At 33.9% G+C, this 24,452-nt stretch overlaps 1 protein-coding gene across 8 annotated transcripts in view; it reads right to left on the reverse strand.

Annotated features, from left to right (window-relative positions):
• COP1 (COP1 E3 ubiquitin ligase) overlaps positions 1-24,452 on the reverse strand; it is a 285,059-nt gene that overhangs the window by 48,775 nt on the left and 211,832 nt on the right. For 2 of the 8 annotated variants that reach the window (XM_032624425.1, XM_032624440.1), the window contains 3 exons: positions 19,876-19,993; positions 17,034-17,158; positions 14,328-15,974 (listed from right to left, as the gene is read on the reverse strand). In XM_032624425.1, coding sequence (XP_032480316.1) covers positions 15,733-15,974; positions 17,034-17,158; positions 19,876-19,993 — 485 coding nt within the window. In that variant the 3' untranslated portion in view covers positions 14,328-15,732. Of the gene's footprint in view, positions 1-14,325; positions 15,975-17,032; positions 17,159-18,951; positions 19,073-19,875; positions 19,994-24,452 lie in introns of those variants that run through there. The other 6 variants (XM_032624406.1, XM_032624400.1, XM_032624416.1 and 3 more) reach the window with 5 other exon arrangements.

Genomic DNA, 24,452 nt, shown 5'->3' on the forward strand with positions numbered 1-24,452 from the left:
AAACCTATCTTCCAAATTCTTGAACCAAAAGGAAAACCCTGTCAGCAGTGCCGTTCTATTCTAGACTACGGTATGCACTTCTGCTAGCACTACCTTTGTGGGTATTTTTTTAACTAAACTAAAACTACAAATAAAAAAATTGAAGTCAGTCACTCTTCTACAGTCCTTTACAATTGCACAGATAAGATTCAAGGTTCTTAACAGTCTAGAATGACCCTTAAAAATCACTCCTAATCTACCATTTCTCACTTCATTCCACTTATGTCGTTAAGTACTAGCAGTCTCTAAACACACTGCACTCTTTCATATTCTCAAGCTTTTGCACATGCTGTTCCCTCTGTCTAGAAATACCTGGAATAGATTTGGATAACTTATGCAAATAGTAATAAGCAAGATACTGAAACAGGATAGATACCCAAATGTTAATTTCCCAAATTTTACACATTAATTTATTACTCACAGTAGCTACCATTTATTTACTATATGCAAATGTTCCATGTGCATGATCTCATTTGTTTCCTAACAACACTTTAAATATTCATATTAACCCACTGCAAAAATGAAGAGGTAGACTCAGAGACGGTAAGGAATTTTCCTAAGGTATCATAACTAGTGACAAAACCAAGGTTTATACCTAGAGATCAGATCTCAAAGACTGAGCTACATGAAAATATAAACATATACACATGAATCATCTCTCTTTATCCTACCATCATCTCCCCTCCCCCAAAACCACTGTTAGCACAGTTAAAGGAAATTGCAGTTTAAAAATTGGCCTTTTTTGGAAATCAAAATAATAATAGATATTAAAAGCTAAAAAAATATCTGAACACTTTGTTCCAGTTTTTTCCCTCCACTTATGGGATTTTATATTACAAATATAATATTACCAGATAAAAGCGGAAAAACAATATGTCCGAAAACAGCATAAACTTAGAATTGAGAAAAAATCAGAGGTAGCCTAAGTGTTTAATAATAACAGACAAATAGTAATTGATAGTATATATAAATGCTTTCTACTAATATTATGATGCAAGGTGAGAAAATGCTTAGATGTAGTTAGATGTAAAAAGCTAGATACAAAATGTACCTGTACATACTGTAAAATTAAAATTGTAGGCTGAAAACTGAAAGGACAACATCAAAACGTTAACTGCAGTTCTGTTCAGGTGGTAGAATTACAGGTTGTTTCCCTATTCTCTATTTTGTAAAAGTTTTGATTAGTGGAGAAATACATAACACTGTGAAGTGAAGATGTTAAGGGCCAAGAAAGGTCATTAGGTTTCTTGAATAAGATATAACTGGATTTGGAGGGTCCAAGTGCTGAAAATGTTTCTGCTTTGTCAGACATTACTTTATACATTACAACAGGCTGAGAAGGAAGCTTGTAGTTTTTTTGACTCTACTGATGTATAACTTGTATATTTTAACAAGAATAATAAAAGAAAACTGCACAGGGGCTTCCCTGGTGGCGCAGTGGTTGAGAGTCCGCCTGCCGATGCAGGTGACACGGGTTCGTGCCCCGGTCCGGGAAGATCCCACATGCCGTGGAGCACCTGGGCCCGTGAGCCATGGCTGCTGAGCCTGCGCGTCCGGAGCCTGTGCTCCGCAACGGGAGAGGCCACAACAGTGAGAGGCCCGCGTACCGGAAAAAAAAAAACCAAAAAACCCAGAAAACTGCACAGTAATTCAAATGCAAATTGTTCATGCAAAGAACAAAAAAAACCTCATGCTTATTTTAAAAAGTAATTGCCACTTATCAATTAGTGAGAAACATGGCACCGAAACTGTATGAGAGAATCTCTTCCTAAAGGTTTATTCGCATCTATTCCGAGCCAATAGTTTCACTCTTAACTTAGGTTGATGAAAACCCTTACATCTAAAAAACAGGGCATAAAAAGCTCAAAAGTAAGTTATGTTTTTGATAAACCTCATCCAATAGAAAAAATACACCTTCCAACAATTTACTAATATTATAAACAAAACAAAATCTTTCCCCCACATTAGTTGTATTAAATGAGTACGTTGAAAGTTAATGACATTTACACAAAGACTAACAAAAAACGAAAACCCCAAAACCTCCAAGTTATTAACCTTGAACAGTGATCTTTTTCTCCATATCCCTAAAATAATGATTTGGAAAGGATAAAGTGAAAAGGAAAAAGAGAAATAAGTAAGAGCACACACTAAATATATAGAACAACACACACTGGTCAAAATTAAGTGGTTTTCTTCACTCTGCTTCATTACAGAATGACTGAAAACTGGTGTTTAAAAATGATGAGTACTCTGATGAAGAATATAAAATCTACAGGGTAACCAGGCTTTTCCCTACCAATAAGACCAGTGAAATCCCCAAAAGGAACCTACAATTTGTTTTGCTATCAATAACTTATCCTTTCCATTACTGAAGGGAAACATAGTTGTCAGATCTTTAAAATCCCTCAAAATGTAAAAGGCATAGAATTAAAAGGTCTTAACCCTTTATAAAACAGAAACTTTGAGGAAATGAAAATATTCCTTATAAATAGAGATTCCTTATTGAAATTTGAAGTTCCAAGGCTAACTTATTAATTGGAAGAGGCATAAACCCTCTTATATTTTATTCTTTTCAAAATATAAGATAAAAATATTTTCAAATGTAAATACCCAAATAAATCTCTAGATCAATTATCCATTCTTATTAGTAGACATTTTGGATTACTCTGAACCACTACAGTCTTTCATTAGTACAAACATCAAGGATTATCATCTGAACTACAAATTTGGTTAGTAAAAAATTATAAGGGCTCATGAGTATGTTTTGTGAAACTTAAATGACTCTTGGCTGCTAAAAAGAGGGATTGTATATATTCAGTTACATATTTCAAACTAGACAAAGATATTTAGATACTCTGGCACGAAATAAAGTGTTTTAATTCCTATTTACCAGGTGATACTACTACCATACAATCCATAAAGACTTTTTTTGAGAGATAAAATAATTCTTATCAATTTTTTTTAAAAGATAAACTCTTGGGTCTCCTAAAATAAACCAATGTTTGGAATGTCGTGAGAAATAAAAAGACACTAAAAGAAAAGACAGGGCTTCCCTGGTGGCGCAGTGGTTGAGAGTCCGCCTGCCGACACAGGGGACACGCGTTCGTGCACTGGTCTGGGAGGATCCCACATGCTGTGGAGCGGCTGGGCCCGTGAGCCATGGCTGCTGAGCCTGCGCGTCCGGAGCCTGTGCTCCGCAACGGGAGAGGCAACAGCAATGAGAGGCCCGCGTACCACAAAAAAAAAAAAAAAAAAAAAAAAAAAAAAAAAAAAAAACAAAGAAAAGAAAAGACAACTACTACTATTTTTCTCTCCCAATCTCTGGAAAGCAACTTACAAAGATATGTGTGGTGAATCACAAAGCCATAGCTCTAGATACTTAGGATTTAAAACAGCAAATTAACAAAATGGAACTGAATCTTGAAGTCAGATTGATGTTTTATACAATCTATTCCTAAAGCTTCCTACTTTCATCAGAGAGTCAAAGATCTTGAAGGCAAATACAAGCATAACTAACTACCTATTTAATTCTCAACAATGTGTAAATACTTTGTCATTAAAACCAAATGATTTAGATTTATCTTCTACCTCATCTTCATTTTATGGTTGGCTATCACAGTTCAAATAAAGAATCTATATTTTCATCGAAGTTGATCTTCTTATCTACAGAAAAAAAAAGGACTAAACAAGGCACAAAGTTAAATGGCTTCTTTACAGCAATTATAATAGACTGACTCTTCTACATAATCAAATTATTCCTGTGTTCAGTAGTAATAACTTTTCTACCATTCTGGGAATAGCCAATGCCTACTTCTGATGGCTTTAAGTGGAAAAATGCTGCATAAAATGGGATTTAGGATACAATGGAGTAATAAGAAATAGAAAGGCACAAACCCCTGTAGGGATCATATCAATATAGGAGACTGTCATAAGAACAACAGAGATTAATGTGAGATTGTGGAAGTAAAATACAAAAATGTATTTCTTTTCCCCAGATAAGATGCAAGTTTGAATTAGCAGGAAACACTTTTCTCTTAAACAGTTGCTGCCCTTGGTTAATTCTGCTTTAAGTAATTGTTAAATATATTTTTATTCAATTAGAAAAGAATAATCACATTTTTTCATATATATACTTCAGCATATGAAACCAATTCAAGTAGTATTCGTTAAAAACGTTTAAGTCAAGGAAATGATATCCAATATTCATTCTCTTTCCTTTCACTACTGCTACGGAAATTTGTAGGAATTATCAAAAGATAAATATTTAGATACCAAAGTTAAATTCCTTCCCATCTCAAAATATTTTGGACACTCTTAAACATGGTGGGATGACAATGAAAATTATTTATAGGTTAATGGCATAACTCAGAATGCACTCTCAAATTAGTATATTTCTTTTTTCCCTTAAAAATGGCAAAACAAAACCCAAAACCAAGTAGCTTAAAGATCTGTGTCGATTCTATTCTTCAAAATTGGCATACTTCAGGACAAAAACTATTTTTAAAGAAGTATTTAATGAGGAAAAAAATTATAAGAACCATTCTAATATAAGTCAAATTCCAGTATAGTACATATAAAAATGAAAATAAGGAAATATTTTAAATATCTGTCGACCTACAGACCCACTAAATTATTTTGTTGATTTCATTACATTTTCACCATAAAACATTTAATGCAAGAAATGTTTTCACAGGAACTGTCCATACAGTAGTGCACCTTAAGGTTAAGGAATATTTACACTTAATGTAGATTTAGAGAAGAGATAAATGACAGGTTTGCTTCAGTTTTCCACAACCTTCTTGTCTCCTCTATTTTCTACTCCCCTACCCCACTCTAGTCTGGGCACTAAGGGATGAGTGGGGCACTTAGGAGAAGATGGGAGCCACAGTCTTCCTGGAAGTCAGGGTCCATGCTCAGAATCTTCTTTACTTCCACGCCCAAGACAGACAAGAGTTCATTCAGATTGGCCCTCTTCCAGTCAGGAAAATTTTCTAAAGTGTTATAAACCATCCAGCTAGAGGGAAGAAGAAAGGAAAGGAAAGATAAAAGAAAAGGAAAGAAACAGAAATGAAGAAAGGAGAGAAGAAAGAAAAAGAAGTTCCTATGTTGTCTTCTCAGTGTTCACTGAAGAATTTAGGATGAGAAATAGTTTATAAATGTGGGAAATCAATATACATTAAAGGTAGCTTTTTTTAATTAAAGAAAAGAAAAAAGACCGCATCTTATTCTTTTGTGTGTTTCTTCCTGAAAAGGTAAGGGAGTAGCAAAATCTAACAGACATTAGGTATTCATAAGTATAATTATCCCCCCTTTAACAGATGCTTGAGAACCATTAATGCCGCTTGGTTATCATGTGTACAAATCTCCAGTGGTAACATAAGTCATCTGTTTCCAAAATTGACTGTTCACATAATTTTCTATGGAGACCTGGGGAACTTTTCAAAATACAAATCTCTTCTCTCTTCCCCTCCTCCCCCCAGAGTACGGACTCAGGGGTCTAAGAAAAGAACTGTTTTATTTATTTTTTGAAAGATCCCAAGGTGATTCTGATGATCACTTGGTTTGAGAATCACTGCGATAAATAAATTTTATCATAGATGCCTTCTGCATTTTAATGGACACAGATTGGCTTTTCACATATATTTTAGCTTCCTTAGTTTAGTGCAATCTGATGCTCTATACACAGTTTAGTAAGTCAGAGAGGGATGCCTATCTCTTGGATAAAAGCATATATAAATTGGAAAACAGATATGTAAGTCTTTTTGAGGGAAGACTGAATTGTGAAATAGTACAAATGCAATGGAGAAAGGGAAGGACTGGTAATAAATACCAATTCCTCCATAGGTGCAGGCACTTTATCTCTCACCTCTACTCCAGCATTTCCTTGGTTTCAAAAACCAGTATTTAATTAATCATGCAACAAACAAGGTAAAGGACAAGTCTGAAGGATTGTATCATTCATTACAAAAATTATATATTAATGATACATTATGTGAAAACCATCTGCTTAGTGGTAATTTAAAAATGAATGTTACTAATAGCAAACACTTTAACTTTTGCTATAGGTCAAAAACTATTCTAAACCCTTTATGTACATTAACTTATTTTAACATTATAATAACTCTAAAGGGAGGTTATTACTATCATTAGCACTATATAGATGAAGAAACTGAAGCACAGTGTACTTAAGGAACTTGAGCAAGGTCACAGAGCTAGTAAGTGGAAAATCTGATTTTAACCTCAGTGGTCTGGCTCCATAGTCTTTGCTCTTACTCTACACACTATGATGCCTTTTTTCAAGTAGTTTGCAAGCCAGCAGAGGATAGGAGACATGAACACAAATAACAGTACAAGGCAGTGTATTAATTCATTCAGGAAATATTTTTAATGGATAGGAATCATGAGAGATTTAGGTGAAGAAAAGATCTCCATGAGAACACAAAGTTTTAGTTAAAAACACTTCACAATAAATGTTTCATTATATGAAGTTTTATTTGTTAGAAATAAAGACAGAAAGAATATATTTCACTATTTGACTAAAAAAGATGCCCTTGCCTAATATAATTATAACTTTGTACAGTATGGGTGATAACATTGTTAACAAATTCCCAGGCTAAGTTTTGCTGGATTTGGTTTCAAAGGAGGGAAATCATTATCCTGTCATCCTTCACTATTGAGTTAGAGAAACTTTCAATATGACTTCTGGTGTTTCAATCCACAAGAGAAAAAAACCCACCCTTAATAAGCAAAGCTTTTTCTGAGGATACAATGTGTACACACACACACACACACACACACACACACACACACGTCACTTTTGAAGAGCTATGAGAGTCTTTAGTGTCATTTACAAGCATTGCCTTTTACCATTAGATATCTATTTAGAATTGGTGACCCAAGGCTAGATAATCTTGTACGATGTAACAGCCTCAGCGGGAGTCATCAGGGACTCAAGGTCTGCCTCCAACAAAAATATGGTGTCCCTTTACACAGACATGATCACTTAACAGAAAGTAATTTGCATTCTTGAATTAATTTATATTTCATTCCAATAGTTTCAGATAAGAATTATTCCACAGAATTGTTCCACAGATACAGAACATATATAATCTCCTTTACCTAACTTCCAATCTCTGAATAAAGGCAGTGATGATAAAAAGACATGACAGAAATAAAGAATAAGAATATTGCCCAAATTTACCTTTGCTTTGTAGCATTACTTTCAAGGTGGATGTGGGGTGTAGGAGGTAATGGAATAGATATAAATGACTAATACCAAATTGCCCAAGGACTATAATTATAAAACAATATCTCAGTTGCATAGTATTTCCTTTTCAAGCAAGAATTTCTTAAGAAACAAACAAGCAAAAAAACCAGTTCTCAGTATGTAAGCACACAATTTGTAAAAAATCAAAAGTTAATGTTTTAGAAAATTGTTTATTGAAACAAATGATTAAAGAAGATTATTTTACTAACAAGATATTTTCAAACTGGCAAAGATACTGACATTATATTCCATGTTTTATGGGCATGGTCAAACTGAAACCCCTGGACTTTCTCAGTGCAAGACCAAATGGAAATAGATTGTTCTAGAAGGCAATCTATCAGTTTTAATCAGAAGCTATATGAATAAAGCTATCCATTTAATAAATCTCAAGTTCTCTTCTAAAGAATTAATTAGAAATTTAAAGATTTATTGGAAAAATATTCAAGAAGTGGTAAAAAGTAAACATGAGTATCTTCAACAAAACAACAGTATACCAGTTATGGTAAATCCTTAGACTAGAATAATATGGAACCATTTAAAACACTCTTTACAAAATATATTCAGACCTGGGAAATGTTCATGACAAAGGCAAAAGGTAAACAATACATGATAATATATAAAATATTCACTGTTATTGGGAAAAAAGTTCCTTTGAGTGGAAAAATTACATGGTTAATTACATTAAAATGTTCATATTAGTTATTTCTGGGAAAAGTGTTATCTGATATTTTCTTGTTTTTTGTTTTTCTAAATTCTCTAAAACATACATGTATTTGTTTCTTTCAGTAATAAGCTACTATAATCATTAAAAAAACCAACCCAAAACCTAAGAGATAATGTTCCAAGATGATCGCATTATTCTCCACCAATGCGCTTGCCAGGGAGATTCACTCTGACTCCATACTCTCCTAATATAAAGCTGCAAAAAACTTTTTTTGAATCAACTCTAAATTAGTTTAAGGATAATTACTTAGTTAATGAATTATCCAAATCATATCACTACTGCCTTTCAGGAGGAAGGGAGGGAGGGAAGGAAGAAATAAATCTTTTGTTAGTCCACATTAATACCTGCTAGAAATTGTGAGCAAATAGAATACTTTAGAAAGAAAGATTGAAACTAGAACAAACATGAACTGTTGATTACAGACTTTAATGATCCAGATAATGGCTGTGTCCAGTAAGTATCAGACAGCAAACATTACTACATCTGGACAGAAGAGGTTAAAATAAATTATGAGGTACTTTTCAAGGAAGTAAAGTCACAAAATGAATTGAAATTGTAGTCTAATAGCCCACCATTCTCTATATTCAAAAGTATAGTTGACTGCTGTACATGGAAATAAAAAGCAAACTACACTTATTTCAAAGATAGTGTAATTATTCAAATGGAATGTATTTGGATGTTCAATCATATATGGATATAATACATTCAAGTACACAGTTTTAGAATTTACAATTGTTTCTTCAAATAAATGAATAGTAAATTTCTTTTATTACATCAAGTTAAACAAGCTCATTTCATCTATATTTTAAAAATAAGCAGTGGGGAAATTAAATTCCAAAGCCCAAATAAAAATAGAGTGATATGTGGTATTCCAAGTAGTTATTTCTCACAAATTCCGCCTTCTTTTTTAAAAAAAATCATGAAGTTAAAACTGAAATAGGCAATGCAAATAAGATTTACTCTTGGAGGTTAAAATCCTAAGAATTTGGCAATAACAGAATATCCATATGTCAATAATTCTAAATTAATAAAGTTTAATTAAAATATCTTCAAATGAATTAAAATAATAAAGTAAAAACAATATATAAAATGAAGGATTCTGCATTCTTCATTAGTATAGAGTAACTATTACCATCTCTAAGTATTCTAGAGAGGACCTATGTTGTAAAATAAAAAAAATTCTAAAAAGAAGCATTTTCAATACAGTTCAAACAAAACTTATCTTAAAACTCCTTTGAAAAGTAAATGTGGTACAAGAGGTTGTGGCACTTTAATGGTAGAAATGCTGGAGCCACTACCTTTGCAAGCAAAGCTAAAGAACAAAGGACAGAAGACTGTCAGCAAAACCTAAAGTGACTGAATAAAACTGCTTTTAGAAACAGGGAAAGTATTAGGAAGAAAAAGAGAAAGGACAAAGTACTGTCCCTCAGATTAAAAGAAACAACTTTAGACATATTCTCTGTCTTTAAACAGAAGTAATTAAAAGCAAATATTGTAAGCCTAGAAGAAAAAGTAGACTACATGGCAAAGGTGAAGGTGGGAGAGAAGCATCCTGCTAACTTCCACAGCACTGTGAAATAAAAGGAGAAACACAACAAAATGAACTTGACCAGCATCTTTAAAAAGGGCAGTGTATAGCGTTCTTTCCATTTTATATGCAGAATGGTAGAAATAAAAAGAGTAGAAATTATATATAATCTTGGCTGATTACTCAAAACAGGACTTGAGATTACTGGTTCATTTTCAGCCAAAAGTAGCCAAAAAGAAAAATAAATGTATCTAGATTATAGGAAAAAACAAGGTTAGACAAAAATTTAATCTGCAGGCAAATATCCTAAATTTTTATAAAACCAAGATACTGTCTTAAGAGAATATATCTGTTTGTATTTGTGCCTCTTCCTCTACCACTCATTCTTAATTTCTCATTCCCTCCCTATGACTAAATCACTACCATAAATGGTAACATAAAGATATATGCAATTTTTATACCATCATTAATTGAATAGTTTTATGCTTTCTATTCATTCATACAGTAGATTTGATATACCACTAATATACGTCCAAACACTAAAAAAACTTTCAAAGTTAACCTATTTCATAAGTGCCCTTAAACTGATCTCTTTCTTGTGATCAAAATTAGGTAGGACAGAAATAAAGCATAGAAAGACAATGAAATGTTTGGCTACTCATTTCACGTCTTAAAAAAGTAATCTAGGTGAAATTAAACATTGTATTATTTTCTTATTCCCCAAAACAGTTCTCTGTACTTCACCATCTCTGTCTCCCTTTCCTAAAACCATTCCAGTCAAACTTTTGTCTTACCACTCCTATCATTTTTTTGCTCATCTTACTTGTATCAGTAGCATCTGACAAAGCTTAACCAATTCCTACTTTTTTTTCTTTTTAGTTGTCATGTCTTGTAACTCTTTTTTAATTTATAGGTTTCCTTTCATCTCTTTTTCTCCCTTGCAATTTATGTGTTGAAGAAACTTGATTGCTTAACAGTTTCTGATAGTCTTGGGGATTTTTCCGCTTCATTACCATGGTTCTTTACCATGTTCCTTTTTCCTCTGTATTTCCTGTAAGTGGTTAGGTTTAGAGGCTTAATCAAACATGGGTTGAGTTGACTTCACAGGGTCCCCTCCTTCAGGAGGCCCAATGTATGGCATCTCTCTCTCTCTTTGTGATGCTGTAGCTGGATGCTCAGATCCATTGGTTAGGTTGCAAAATGAGATATTCAAATTTTATCATTACTGCTTTCTTTTCTTTTTATTGTTTTAAAACAGCTTGAGATATAATTCACATACTATACAATTCATCCATTTTAAGTGTACAATTCATCCATTTTAAGTGTACAATTCAATGGTTTTTTTGTATATTCATAGATATGTGCGACTATCACCACACTCAATTTGAGAATATTTCATCATGTCAGGAAGCAACCCTGTACCCTTTAGCTATCATCTCCCTATCTCTCGCCCACCTAAGCCCTAAGTAACCACTAATCTACTTTTAGTCTCTATAGATTTCCCTCTTCTAGACTTTCATATCAATGGCCAATTCCTCCTCCTTGAAAAACCTTCTTCACTTGGCTTCCCAGGCACCAGTTTTCCTACTATTGATAACCACTCCTCGGTCTTTTTGTTGATTCTTCCTCATTGCCTAAATCACTGAACATTGTAGTACCCTCAAATAAGGTACTCATACTACTTCTAATCTCTGATTACACTCCCTTGGAGAGATCTTATCCCATTTCTTGCTTAAATATCATATGTTGACAGCTACCAAATTTATATGCCTAGCCCCACAATCTGCTGTGAACTCCAACTTGGCAGGTCCACTTACACGGCAAGTAATACCTCAAACTTAACCAGTTCACAACTTTCCTGTGAATCCAAAATTGACATCTCCACTTAGTATTTTTAATAACTCTCAAATCAGGCCGGTCTAGAGGTCAACTCCTGGTCTTCTTCCCTGATCTTCTCCCATAAGACAGTTCCTCTGGTAATCTTCTCCATCTTAAGGAATGGCAATTCCACTCTTATAGATGCTTGGGGAAAAAACTTCAGTGTCATCCTAGACTTTTCTCTACCGTTCTCCACATGTAATCTATTGGCAATTCTATTTATTCCAGTTTCAAACTATGCACAAGATCTGGCTACTTCTCACTGGCTTATCACTATTTAATCTTACCTGGATTATTACAACAGCCTTCCTGATTCCTTATGTCTGTTCTCTACAAAACAGCCAAACTGATTTTTAAAAAATTTAAGTCATATTGTATCACTACTTTGCTCAAAATCTTACAATGGCTCCTAACTCCCAGGAAAACCAAAAATCCTTACAATGGTAAACGTGCTCTATTGAAACAGCTCTTCTTCACTGCTCTGAAATTATCTACTACTCCCCACCTAGACCACTGTAGTACAGCAACTCTGGCCTTCTTTCTGTTCCTGGAACACTAATCGCATTCTTACTTCAAGACCTTTGAACTGTTTACTACACCTGGAATACTCTTTTCCTACATTTAAATATGGTATACATCTTCATCTCCTTCTAGTCTTTGCTCTAATTCAGCTACTCAGTAAGGCATTGTCACCACCAATTGAAAATTACAACTCCCTACTCTAGCACCCCCATCCCACTTTCCTGCTTAGTTTTTCCCCAAAGCACTTGTCACCTTCATACATATGTATTTTTTTTGTCTGCTCCAGCATATAATATTCTAAGTCTCCTAAGAGGGCCAGAACTTCTCACAGTTTTGTTCAGAGTTTATCTCCAGTATGTAGAACTGTGACTGCACATACTAAGTATCTGCTGAATAAATGAACAAAGGAGTGTCTCACTCCTTCTGCCTCATATAAAATAAGGAAATGAAGTTATTTTTTGTAGCTAATCAAAGTGATAGTTATATAAAAGTCAGATTTAAATTAAATCTGGAATGGTACTAAAGTGAGTTACAGAACTTTTAATCTTTTTATTGTGAAATAAACAAGTTCCCTGGTGATGCTGCTCTTTTGGTCTAGGTAGCATACTTTAAGAACTTACTTTGAGGGTCATCCTATGAACTACAATATGCATCCTTTCAGTCTAACATTAATTAGTTCTTTTGCCACCTTCCTTGACAAAACAAGGACTTGAGAACATTTTAATTACATTTATTCTTCTGACTTATGTTATTGTCAAGTACTTAATTCTATGTGTGTATTAAGTCCAACAAGACATCATTGCTTTACACAGTCGACATGCATTTAGATTTACTGCATATTTACCATTTCTATTGCTTTCCATTCCTCTCTGCATGTCTTACCTTTGTCTTCATTTTCTGCATTTTTTTCTTTCTGCCTTAAGAATTACCTTTAAAATTTTCTTTAGTGTAAGTCTGCTGGTGGCAAAATCTTCATTTTCATTCATCTAAAAATGTCTTTATTTTACCTTTGCCTTGAAAGATTCTCAGTGGATATGGAATTTTAGATTGGCAGGTATTTTCCTTCACACACTGAAGATCTGGCTCCACTATCTTTTGATTTCTGCTGCTTCACTGAGAAGTTGGCTGTCAGTCTAATTACTCATCCTTTGAAGACAGTTTTTCTCTGCCTTCCTTTAAGAATCCCCCATTGTATTTTATTTTCAGCAGTTTCACTATGATGTGTCCCACCACCAGCAGGGGTCACAGGATCAGGCGCAGTTAGTTTTGATCTAGCAGCTAGTTAGCTTTATAGAAGGACATAAGATAGGATATTCAGCATGCACAGCATCTTCACACTCATCAGGAGGCTAAGCAAGTATTCACATGCACAGCTTCTTAGATCAAACCACACAGAGTGAGCACAGCTGCCAAGGACAGCTGAAGTGCAGGTGGTTCACCTCAATACAGAGGTGTGCCTTGGTTTCCTGCCAGTCTTGTATCGCTCTCATTGCACAGATGTAAGGCCAACATGTCAACTCACAATTCTCTCAGTCCAGAGGCAATACAGATGAGGGTTCATAATAAATTTAAGAGATAACTAGCTCTTAGCACATAACATTCCTTATTTGTCTTAATTTATTTCCACAGAAGAGTGCTATGAGAAGGAAGACTCAAGGTCCGATTTTCAGCAGGCCTAGGTCTGTTCAGGGTCCAGATCTGATATTAAATCTGTACTCACAATGTAGGTTTCAAGTCATTTATTCTCTGGGGTATGAAGGCTTACTGAATCTCTGCCTTACTGTCTTTCATCAATTTTGTAAAGCTTTCAACAATAATGATTTCTAATATCTGCTTTGGCTGTATTATTTCTCTCCCCTCCTTTTAGGTCTCCTATTGAATATGTTCAACTTTCTTACTTCAACCTCTATCTCCTTTCTCTTTTTTTTCATCTCTCCATCTCTTCATTTTTTGTCTCTCCATGCTTCCTTCTGTATATTTTCTTCTAACTTTCCTAAAAGTTCATTAATTCTCTTTTCAACTGTGTCTTATCTTCCATTCAACCCATCCACTAAGTTCTTAATTTTGGTAATTATATTTTTTTAGTTCTAGAATTTTCATTTTAAAAATACTTTTAGGGGCTTCCCTGGTGGCACAGTGGTTGAGAGTCCCCCTGTTGATGCAGGGGACACAGGTTCGTGCCCCGGTCTGGGAAGATCCCACATGCCGCGGAGCGCTGGGCCCGTGAGCCATAGCCGCTGAGCCTGCGCGTCCAGAGCCTGTGCTCCGCAACGGGAGAGGCCACAACAGTGAGAGGCCCGCGTACCGCAAAAAAAAAAAAAAAAAAAAAAAACTTTTAATTTCCCAGTTGAAATTTTCAACCTTGTCTTTCATCTTGTCAGCATGGTTATTTTCAGGCTATGTGTTATAATATCCAGAGCTGCTGTGATTTTGTTTCTATTGTTCAATGCTTATACTAAATTTATTCATGTCGTCTTGGCTTTTCCTGTGTCTCTTTATTTTTTGTTGTGTCCTAGTTATGTTTGCAATTTTGAAAAACATAAAATTCTGAGATGATCTTCTTTAGAAGGTTTTCTTGCAGAGAGGATTTAATTTTGCATTTGTTAACACTAGCAATCTAAGATCACCTCAATTTACTCAGGATTGATATGATCTGAAGTTGAGTTGCAAAATCACTGGGGGCTTATCCTCTACTGCTTTACCCTAGAGTAGGGCCCTTTGGGGACCTAAACCAAGGTAAGTTCACCCATATGGTGGTGAGCACTAGACTGCATTCCCTGTGCCCCCATGAAGCTACCATAAGTACTCAGTCATTCTACCAAAATTGGCAAATGCTCCCAGAGGAAAAGAATACTCAAAAGCCAGGCTCACATTCCTAGACTGGTAATTCTTTTCTATCTTGTTTACTTTCCAATGACTTAAAACAGGTTTTGGTTTTTAAAATATATATATTGAATACTTGGTCTAACTTTTCCACTTCTACTTAGCCGGAGGGTTGGTCCAAATCACCTAGTCTGCCATCGCCAAAACTGAAGTTGAGTAATAGAACTGTAAACAAGATAGCTTAAATATACCTAATTAAACAGATGTCTTAAAGTAACCATCAAGTAGAATTTTTTGGTGTCAAAACTAAAACCAAGTCAGTACCTAAAAAGCTATTTTTAAAAAGATGACATTAATGCATGACGAATGTTCACAAAATCAAGACAATAAAAACGATTATTTCTTCATGTAACTTATGAGAAAGCCTGCACTTTAAAATGTATAAATAAATAACAAGTTTGAGGAAACTGTTTTTTTGGGCAACCTAGAAGTGCAACTTGCTTGTTAACTGAATGTGTTTAAATATTCTTGTATAAATGTATTTTGTAGAGAGAAATTCTACCCTGAAATAGTATTTAATTAGGTATACATACAGGCCACTCTCCTTTCCCTACATCAAATTTTTTCCTTCTAATACAATACCAGGTTCAGCTGAATGTTTACTAAGCCTATATTGCATGTGACTAATAAGGAAAATGAGACACAGTGTGTTTTCTGGAGAAATTTCCAGTCCTATAGGAGAAGAGATAGAGATAATGTGATAATGCTGTAACAGAGGTATGCACATGATGCTATGGGCACACAGGGGAGACATCATGTCAGCATGAAGTGACATTCCAATTACTGTTCCATTTGTGACATTTCAATTACTACTTTCTAAAATGCCTGTTTCCTTTGGTGATGCAATACTAAGCAAAAAAGAAAATGTATATATCAATTTATATTTTAAACTTAAAAAAACTTACCTGTGTATACATAAACATAATGCATTATATGAGACACCAAGGTGAAAAAACTGATATAAAAACTCACCCCATCTGGCAGTGCCCTCCAGCACACAGCGCTAACGAACTCATTTGTATCATCTTCTTTTCGGTCTTTGTCCAGAACACTTTTGACCGTATCAAACTTAAAAGTTAGCAAAGTCTTAGAAAGTCCTTTATAGTACAGGTAAAGAGAGTTGTTCTCACTTCCTGAAAAATATTTAAAAATAATTTTTTTAGAGTGGGAGAACTTAGAATTAGGATATCACATTCATAAGGTAACTATCACTCAATGTTTAAGTTCAAAGACTAATAATCTTTTATGGTAAAATATGAAAGATCAGAGCACAGGATTTCTTGGGAATCATATGAGAAAAGGATTCACAGAAAAAAACGTATACTTTCCTAACCTAAAGAAATAACCCACTGTCAAATGATATAACAATACTGATACAAAAATCATTTTAGCAGAGGTCTAGAGAAGAACCAGAAGTGTGTTATTATAGCATGATCTTGAATTACATTTATAAAGATTTTTATCTAGAGGGGAAGAAGAAAGTTATAGCACTTAAAAAGGCAGATTTTAATAATCTACAAAACTTATTTCCCATTCCCCAATAAAAGTTGAGCAGTCTAGAAACCTATATTTTTGAGCAGTCTATCAAAGTAAGAGATTTGCTTTGACAGGGTTTAGGTTCATATACATGTAGAGACAGTCAACTTTACTGAATAAAAGGCCAAGTCACTTGAAAGTACTGACGAAAGTTCATATATTCAGGCATCAGATGTATTAAAGCATTTGAACAGTACCAAATTTGACTTTTCTACTGCTAATTTAAATTTGTATAAATTGTCAACAATGAAAGTCCTAGAAAAACAGATCAAGACTACCCAAACAGACTGTTCATTGAAGGGAACATTATATAGGGGAAAATGAACATCAAGCTTTAGAAGACAAATGTCTCCAAAATTAAGATATCAGCAGAAACTAATATTTTCTGTCTTCTACATAACATCTATAGAAATTATATTTTACCGGAGAACAACTACGAAACGTATTTAACAATCTTATGCTATTTCATGTGGTCAGGGCTTGTGCTCAGTGAAGGAGAGAAGGACTAATGCTTTTTCTAATCTGAGGAAAATTCAACATGCTGTCTTCTGAATGTATAGATCATTTCCTGAATTGGTATGTAGTCTATTCCATTGAATGCAATTTCCGTGACAGATATCTATTTAAAAGTTCCAGGAAATGACAGTTTCACTTACCACAAGCTATATAATCTCCATTGGAAGCGAGGCCTACAAAGTTTTTTTCATTGATATGACCCTTGAAGGAACGTAGACAGTATGGCTTCCCTACATTCCACAGCTTTAGCTGGCTGTCTGTTGAACTGAGATAAACACAAAAAGTTAGAACAACTTTAAGATCTCATTACATGAAACCCATCACTACTAATTAGAGGCAATCCGGTTTGGTGGTTGAGAATGCAGACTCTGGAGCTAGACTGAGTCAGAATGGTCAATATGCCATTAGTTTGCTTTTGACCTTAGGAAAGTTATACAACCTCTTTGGCCTCAATTTTTTCATCAGTTAAATGTGAAATATAATGATTCCTATCTTATAGAATTAGATGAATTCTATAAGATACTGCAAAAATTAAATTAATTCATTCTAAATGCTTTCAATAGTACCTGGGCATGTAGGAAGTAACAAACATTAGCCATCATACCATCACCATCAAACAACAACAGAGCTCTATTGGCAGCTGTGCTTAATTTCAGTTGTTCCAGTTGATTTGATTTACTTTTCAACTGTTGAATTATATTAGTATACTGAATATAAACTATTGATATTTTCACAGCTTAGTTGTACCTACAGGGGTGGAATACTATGAATGGTTGAATGGTCTATATAGTTTATCTTAATAAAATAATATGCAAATGCAGCTATTAATCAAAAAATAATTGAATATAAAAATCACTGCTAATCCTATCACACAAAGACAGTCTTAGGATTTGAATAAAATATCAAGTTTTTGTTTTCTTCTGACTTTTTGTTACAAAAATTGGATCATAACAACACATTATTTTGTAAAGTGCTTCTTGCTTGTTCAACAATTTGTTTTACATTGTTTATGTAAAATAAATATGTTTCTATATCTTTATTAATGACTACACAATAAATCATCTTTTCTCTTGCTCTAACATTCACAGAATAGGGCACCATGCTAAATGTTTTACATAGATTATTTTATTCAGAGATTCACAACATAAGTAGTATTATTAGCTCCATTTCAGAGGTGAGGAAACAGATTTAGAAGGTTAAGGTTATTTTCAAGGTACCACAGCTAGTAACTAGTAGAGCCAAGATTGAAATTGTCTTATCTCAGAGGCTACACTCCAAACACTTCTCTATTGCTTCTCAGCATTTTTCAACATAACATCTATTCTTAGACATTTATGGGGTTTTTTTGTTTTTTGTTTTGGCCATGCCACGTGGCTTGTGGGATCTTAGTTCCCCAACCTGGGATTGAACCCAGGCCCCAGCAGTAGAAGCGCAGAATGCTAACCACTGGACTGCCAGGGAATTTCTGACATTTATGTTGTTTTAAATTTGTTTTTTGCTCAACAATATTGCATTGAAAATCCCTTTATATGTATGTGTGTGTGTGTGTGTGTGTCACAGCCCAAGAATTCAGAGGCTGCAGCAATATGTATATAGTTTAATATTATTTTTTCATATTTCCAAACATACTTGTGGGTAAATGTCTTACATACTTCTAACACAAATATCTCCAAGAGGAAAATCATCATGATTTATAAAAACCAAGAAGGAAAAAAGACTGGTGAATATACAAACCACAAATCTGCATTAAAAAGGTCAACTAAGATTTCCAATTTATACAATTAAGTATACATATACTTCAACTAGTTGAAATCAAACTAATTGATTCAACACTTATAAGTCTGAAATTTAAGAAAAATACTTTTAACATATAATCATTCATATTTGAATCTGAATAAAATTTTAATTTACTGCCCATTATTACTCCTAAAGATGGGATACTTTTTGACTGGTTACCACTTAACTTAGATTTGTGAACTAATTTCCTCTATTAACTCCTCTTAGAAAGCTCAGCTCTCACTTTCTTTTTTTCCCTTTTTGTAACTCAATTCAAATTACCTTGTTAAATCAACTCAAATTACCAAGTTCTTATCTAGAGCAACCAGTATGGAGGCAGATGTGGTGGGAGATCCCAAGTATAAGGCACTGGCATTAATAATCTCCTAAGAGATATTAGAAACTATGTGAAAGAAAGAAAACAATGTACAATTAGGCTTGAGAAGAAATAATATGTATGAAAAAAAGGAGACTGAGAATGGGTATTTACTAAAATAATACAAAATAAAGAGTACAATGATATGGATAACAGAAAGAAGGGACTGTCTCAGTAGAAAAGCTTACTTAACAGTATTTTAGCAACTGAGATTTATTTACCTGGTTGACATCTTGTTTCCTTCGACAAAACAAAAGACAACTAAAAGCTTATTTTATGATTCTCTAGTTCAGAAGGGCTTCTCAAAGGATATTTGTCAGGTGTAAGCAGTCACATTTAGAAAGTTCTCTTCAAAACATATTTAAAACTCACCACGAAATCACTGGGAGATCAAATAACATGGAATCATGAAAGTCAACCAAATATTGTTGAAAACCAAAAATGATACTACTATACTGCAATATAGATCAATATATAATAACGTATTAGTGGTCTTAAATAAGTAAAACACTTCTCATTCTACTGCATCAACTATATTGCTTCTCTCTTTTTAAGGAGCAGGGGCTGAAATCCAATCTGAAGTTCAAATGTTTAAGGGGGTAACATTAAAAAATAGTATCATCTGGATTTTATTCACAAATAACATATAAAAGTGAGCAACACAGACTAGAATATATATGTATTTTAATTAGACAAGTTATAAAAATCTACTATTGAAGAAAAAGTGCATATACCACAGTGTTATTCTTCACAAAACCCACAGTGACATTACAAACTGGTAAAGGACGGCATGTTAAATAAGCTCAACTTCTGAAAAGGGTAATACTCACGCAGAGACAATTTCCTCACCACTCACAAACTTTGCATAAGAGACTGCTTTTCGGTGTCCTTTGAATACCATGATTGGCTGTTTAGTGTTACGAAGATCATAGTAGTGAACACAGTGATCTAAAATAAAACAAAACAAAAAGAGAAAAATGTAGTAAATGAAGAAATGGAAGGCAAAGCTTATTTTAACTGGTTTGGGTGTTTTTCATCAAATGTTTAAGAAACAATATCCCACCTATAACAGTCAGAAAACTAAGAGCAATGACTCATTTTCAAAGATAAGAAGATACAGCAGGTTTTCTGTTTTGAATCTAGGAGACTATGGTTGTGTAAAACAGTGTATATACATATGCCAAAGTCAGTCTGAAAGGGAGTTCCACTGATATTTCTTGAGATCCTGGCTCTAGAAACAGTATTAAGGATTCAAAATAACTGGAAAAATTTTAACGTATCCTTACATTTTCATGGCTTTATAAAAGTAATGTAAACATTTTGGGTTTCTGGTTAAACAAAATGAAATATAATTTTATTCCCCACATTTGCTTTTTAAAATACACTTTCTTGAGACACATTTTACATATAATAAAAATCTACTCACTGTAAGTACATAATTCAATGATTTTTAGTAATGTTACCCAGTGCTGCAACCAACACCATAAATCAGTTTTAGAACATTTTCTTCATCCCAATAAGATCCCTCGTGCACATTTACCACCCACCACCTAGGCAACCACTGTATTTTACCTCTATACGTTTGCCTTTTCTGAACACTTTATATAAATGAAATCATACAATATGTGACTTTTATGTATGGATGGCTTCTTACACTTTACATGATGTTTTTGCAGTCCATCCATGTTTTAACATGTGTCAGCAGTTTATTATTTTCTATTGCTGAACAGTATCCATTGCATGGATATACCACATCTTGTCTGTCCACTCACCAGTTTATGGATATTTGCTTCCATTTTTTGGTTATTGTGAATAATGCTGCTATAAACAATCGCATTCAAATCTTTGCATGGACGTTTATTTAGGTCTCAGGTAGATATCTGAAAAGTGTAATTACTGTGTCACGTGATAGTTCTGTGTTTAACTTTTTAAGAAACTGGTCACTGTACCATTTCACATTCCCACCAGCAATAATACATGATGGCTCCAATTCCTTTACTTGAGTTCTTAGAAAATTTTGGAAACACATCCGAAATGTGTTTTGCAAATATTTTCAACCTCTCTGTTGCTTATCTTTTTAGATAAGTACAGAAGTTTTGAACTTTGATAAGGTCCAATTTATCTTTTTTTCTTTCATAGAACACACTCTTGGTGTTGCAAATACAAAAACTGACTAATCCAAGGTCTTAAAGATTTTTCTATTTTTTTTCTAACTGCTTTATTGTTTTGGTTCTTACGTTTAAGTTTGTGATCAATTTTAAGTTAATTTCTGTGTGTATGGTGTGAAATAAAGGTCTTAGGTCATCTTTTTGCACGTGGATGGATATGAATCCAGTTGTCCCAGTATCATTTGAGAACAGACTTTTTCCCCAATGAACCGCTTTGGCACCTCTGCTGAAAATGAATGGACTATAAATAAGGATTTTCTTTTGGATTCTTAATTCTAATCAACTGATCCACAGATGTCTACTCTTCTGCCAGTACAACAATGCCTTAATAACTACAGCTTTGTAATTTTGAAATTGGGAAGAAAAAGTCCTCCAAATTTTTCTTTTTCCTCAAAATTGTTTTGCTCTTGTTTGCCCCAACTGGTATCACAGCCTTTGATAGTTGTGATACTACATCTGATTGTTTTCAACAATACCCTGGGTACAGGTCTTTTCCTATGGAGGCTCTGAATCAGGTCAAATGGAAACAACATCTTGCAAATGGAGCTTTTTCTTTTCTAGTGAGTTGTAAGTCAGGTCAAGTAGTGAAAGTGATCTGGAAATGGGGATTTTTGAGAAGCTCCAAAACCAGTTTTTACCCCAGTGGTGACAACAAGGCTGCTGGTTTTCAAAGCTTCCATAACTATAATGTTGGTTCATTTTTATAAATTTGCCAGTATTTTTGTTGCTTATATGGAAAAGTATTCCCACATTGCCGTTTATGTTTATTATTGTAATTGCATTAAGTGATCACCTCAAATGACAGCATTCAGCTTATCCTGTGGAAGTACAAATGTATAGCTGTAATACATGTTAGAGTAATACGTGTTAGAGTAAAAATGGAAGAAAAAAATCCTCCTTCACCCGCTGTGCTCATGTTAAATTTATCAGTAAAAGACAGTAAACTTCTCTCTTGCAGTAAATAATTCAAAATTGAAAAACATTTTAGTAAAATAAGTCTTTAATTTTTCAAGTTATCTGAAAATAATGATACTATAAAATAGCATACTACAGTATAATGATATACTACCTCATTCTCAGGCTAATAAAAAAACAAAAGGGGATGTAATATGTAAAAGATATAGGGGTATAAGTAAAGGTTAAATTATGTCATTGGGTATTGCAAAAAGATTTTTCAGTAGTTGGAATGAGAAAAGTAGTGTGGAGACTGAGTAAGAAATGCAGGTGTTTCTGTAGACATGGCAGCCTGAAAAGAAATTGTACTGCAGTACTCAGAACCAGCTTACCATGTGCGATTTATTTTCAGCAAAATATATACTAGCTATCACATTACTGTTATTATGTCATCATGTTGGGTTTCTTTTCTTTTTTTGGTTTTATATTTTCACTGTATTTAATTAGAATCTGACTTGACTTTATAGTTGCTTTAAGAGCTAGGAACACACAAAGGTGATCTTCAGTTGTACATTTGTGCATATACTTTAGCAATATTATGATATAAATAATTTAGGTAAGTAGGTTAAGTACTCAGTAATTTTCTTTCCTTTATAAAAGGGAAGTCCTTCTGAAGTGTCACTATAATTCTAATAGTCTTAATAATTTGAAGATATAGTATATGATCCCATCTCTATTTTTCTTTTCCCCCTTTTTTACTTTGAAAAATTTCAAATCTGCAGAAAAGTTGAAAGAATAATACAATGAATACCTTTGTACTTTTCAATCTAGACTCACCAACTGTAAGCATTTTACAAAATTTGCTTTATTCTCCCTTCTAAAAACAAAAAGCACACGTACTTTTTTTTCCCCCTTGAACCATCTGAAACTAAGTTTTAAATATCAGGATACTTTACCCATAAAAATGTCAGCACCCACCTTCTAAACAGAAGGAAACTCTTCAACAATATCATATGTCATACTCAAGAAATTAATACTGACATGAGAATATAACTTAATATGTATTCTGTATTCAAATATCCCAACTGTTTAAAATGTATCCTGAAAACTATTTAATTTTGCTGAAGGTTCACACACTATATTTAGTTTCTACGACTGTCATTTTATATATAACATTTTCATAATACTGTTATTTTTGAAGCATCTAGGCTACTTGTTTTGCAAAGTGTTCCACAAGTCTAAATTTGTCTGAATGCTTTCTCATTATTATGCTCTTATTACATAGCTTTGACAAGATTACTGTAAAACTGATGGTCCTTCCTACTGCATCACATCAGGAGGCATATAATGTTTGTTCCATTGGTGGTCCTAAATTTGATTGTTTAGTTAAATGCCCCATGGCCTTGTCAATGTAAACAGAATCTGTTTCTTTTTCTTTAACTTTTTAATCAAACTATGCTACTTGTAAAACCATGAAGAGGAATACCAAGAAAGAACAATTTCCAGTACAATGAATAATTTTCCTATAGGGATACTAAAAAAAAAAAACCAAAACAAAGCAAAACACCCAAACAAACACAGTTTCACCATTAATAAGGTAATCATTGCTGATATGCTAAAATAATAGGGTGGAAATAATTTGTCTGGAATAGACGTAGAAATATCTTATTGAACTTAATGTTTAATGAACAGTTCATTACCTTCTACTAAAGTAAGAATAAACCAAGTATAACTGATAAGTCAAAGTTTTTAAATACAGTTTATGACACAGCCACCTTAGACTGTGTTCCAAAAAGCAAGAAGACAATATGGCCAATCAGAGATCAAACTGAATTTTTAAAATCCTCGATACTATTTTCAGGTTTCCCAGATGCTTGAGAATTTATAAAAATTCTCAATGTTCCAGCTTTTGGATATCACCAAGATAGGGTTGGGATGAGAAAGCAAGTTGGAGAAATCCTTAGAAAGCATTGCTTAGGCAGGGCAAATAACTTTAGTATTTAAAAACACACAGGTCAGGCTTCCCTGGTGGCGCAGTGGTTGAGAGTCCGCCTGCCGATGCAGGGGACATGGGTTCGTGCCCTGGTCCTGGAAGATGCCACATCCCGCGGAGCGGCTGGGTCCGTGAGCCATGGCCGCTGAGCCTGCGCGTCCGGAGCCTGTGCTCCGCAACGGGAGAGGCCACAGAAGTGAGAGGGCCGTGTACCGCACAAAAAAACACACAGGTTCACTGGTTACTGATATTTATCTCATATAGCTATCATTACTGTTCTTAAAAACAATGATTAAATCATTTTTACCTCCTTTAAGCCTTTGATGATATCCTAACATACCACCTCAGAGAT

Source organism: Phocoena sinus, chromosome 1 (genome assembly GCF_008692025.1).
Source record: "Phocoena sinus isolate mPhoSin1 chromosome 1, mPhoSin1.pri, whole genome shotgun sequence".
In the NCBI taxonomy this organism is placed as follows: Eukaryota; Metazoa; Chordata; class Mammalia; order Artiodactyla; family Phocoenidae; genus Phocoena; species Phocoena sinus.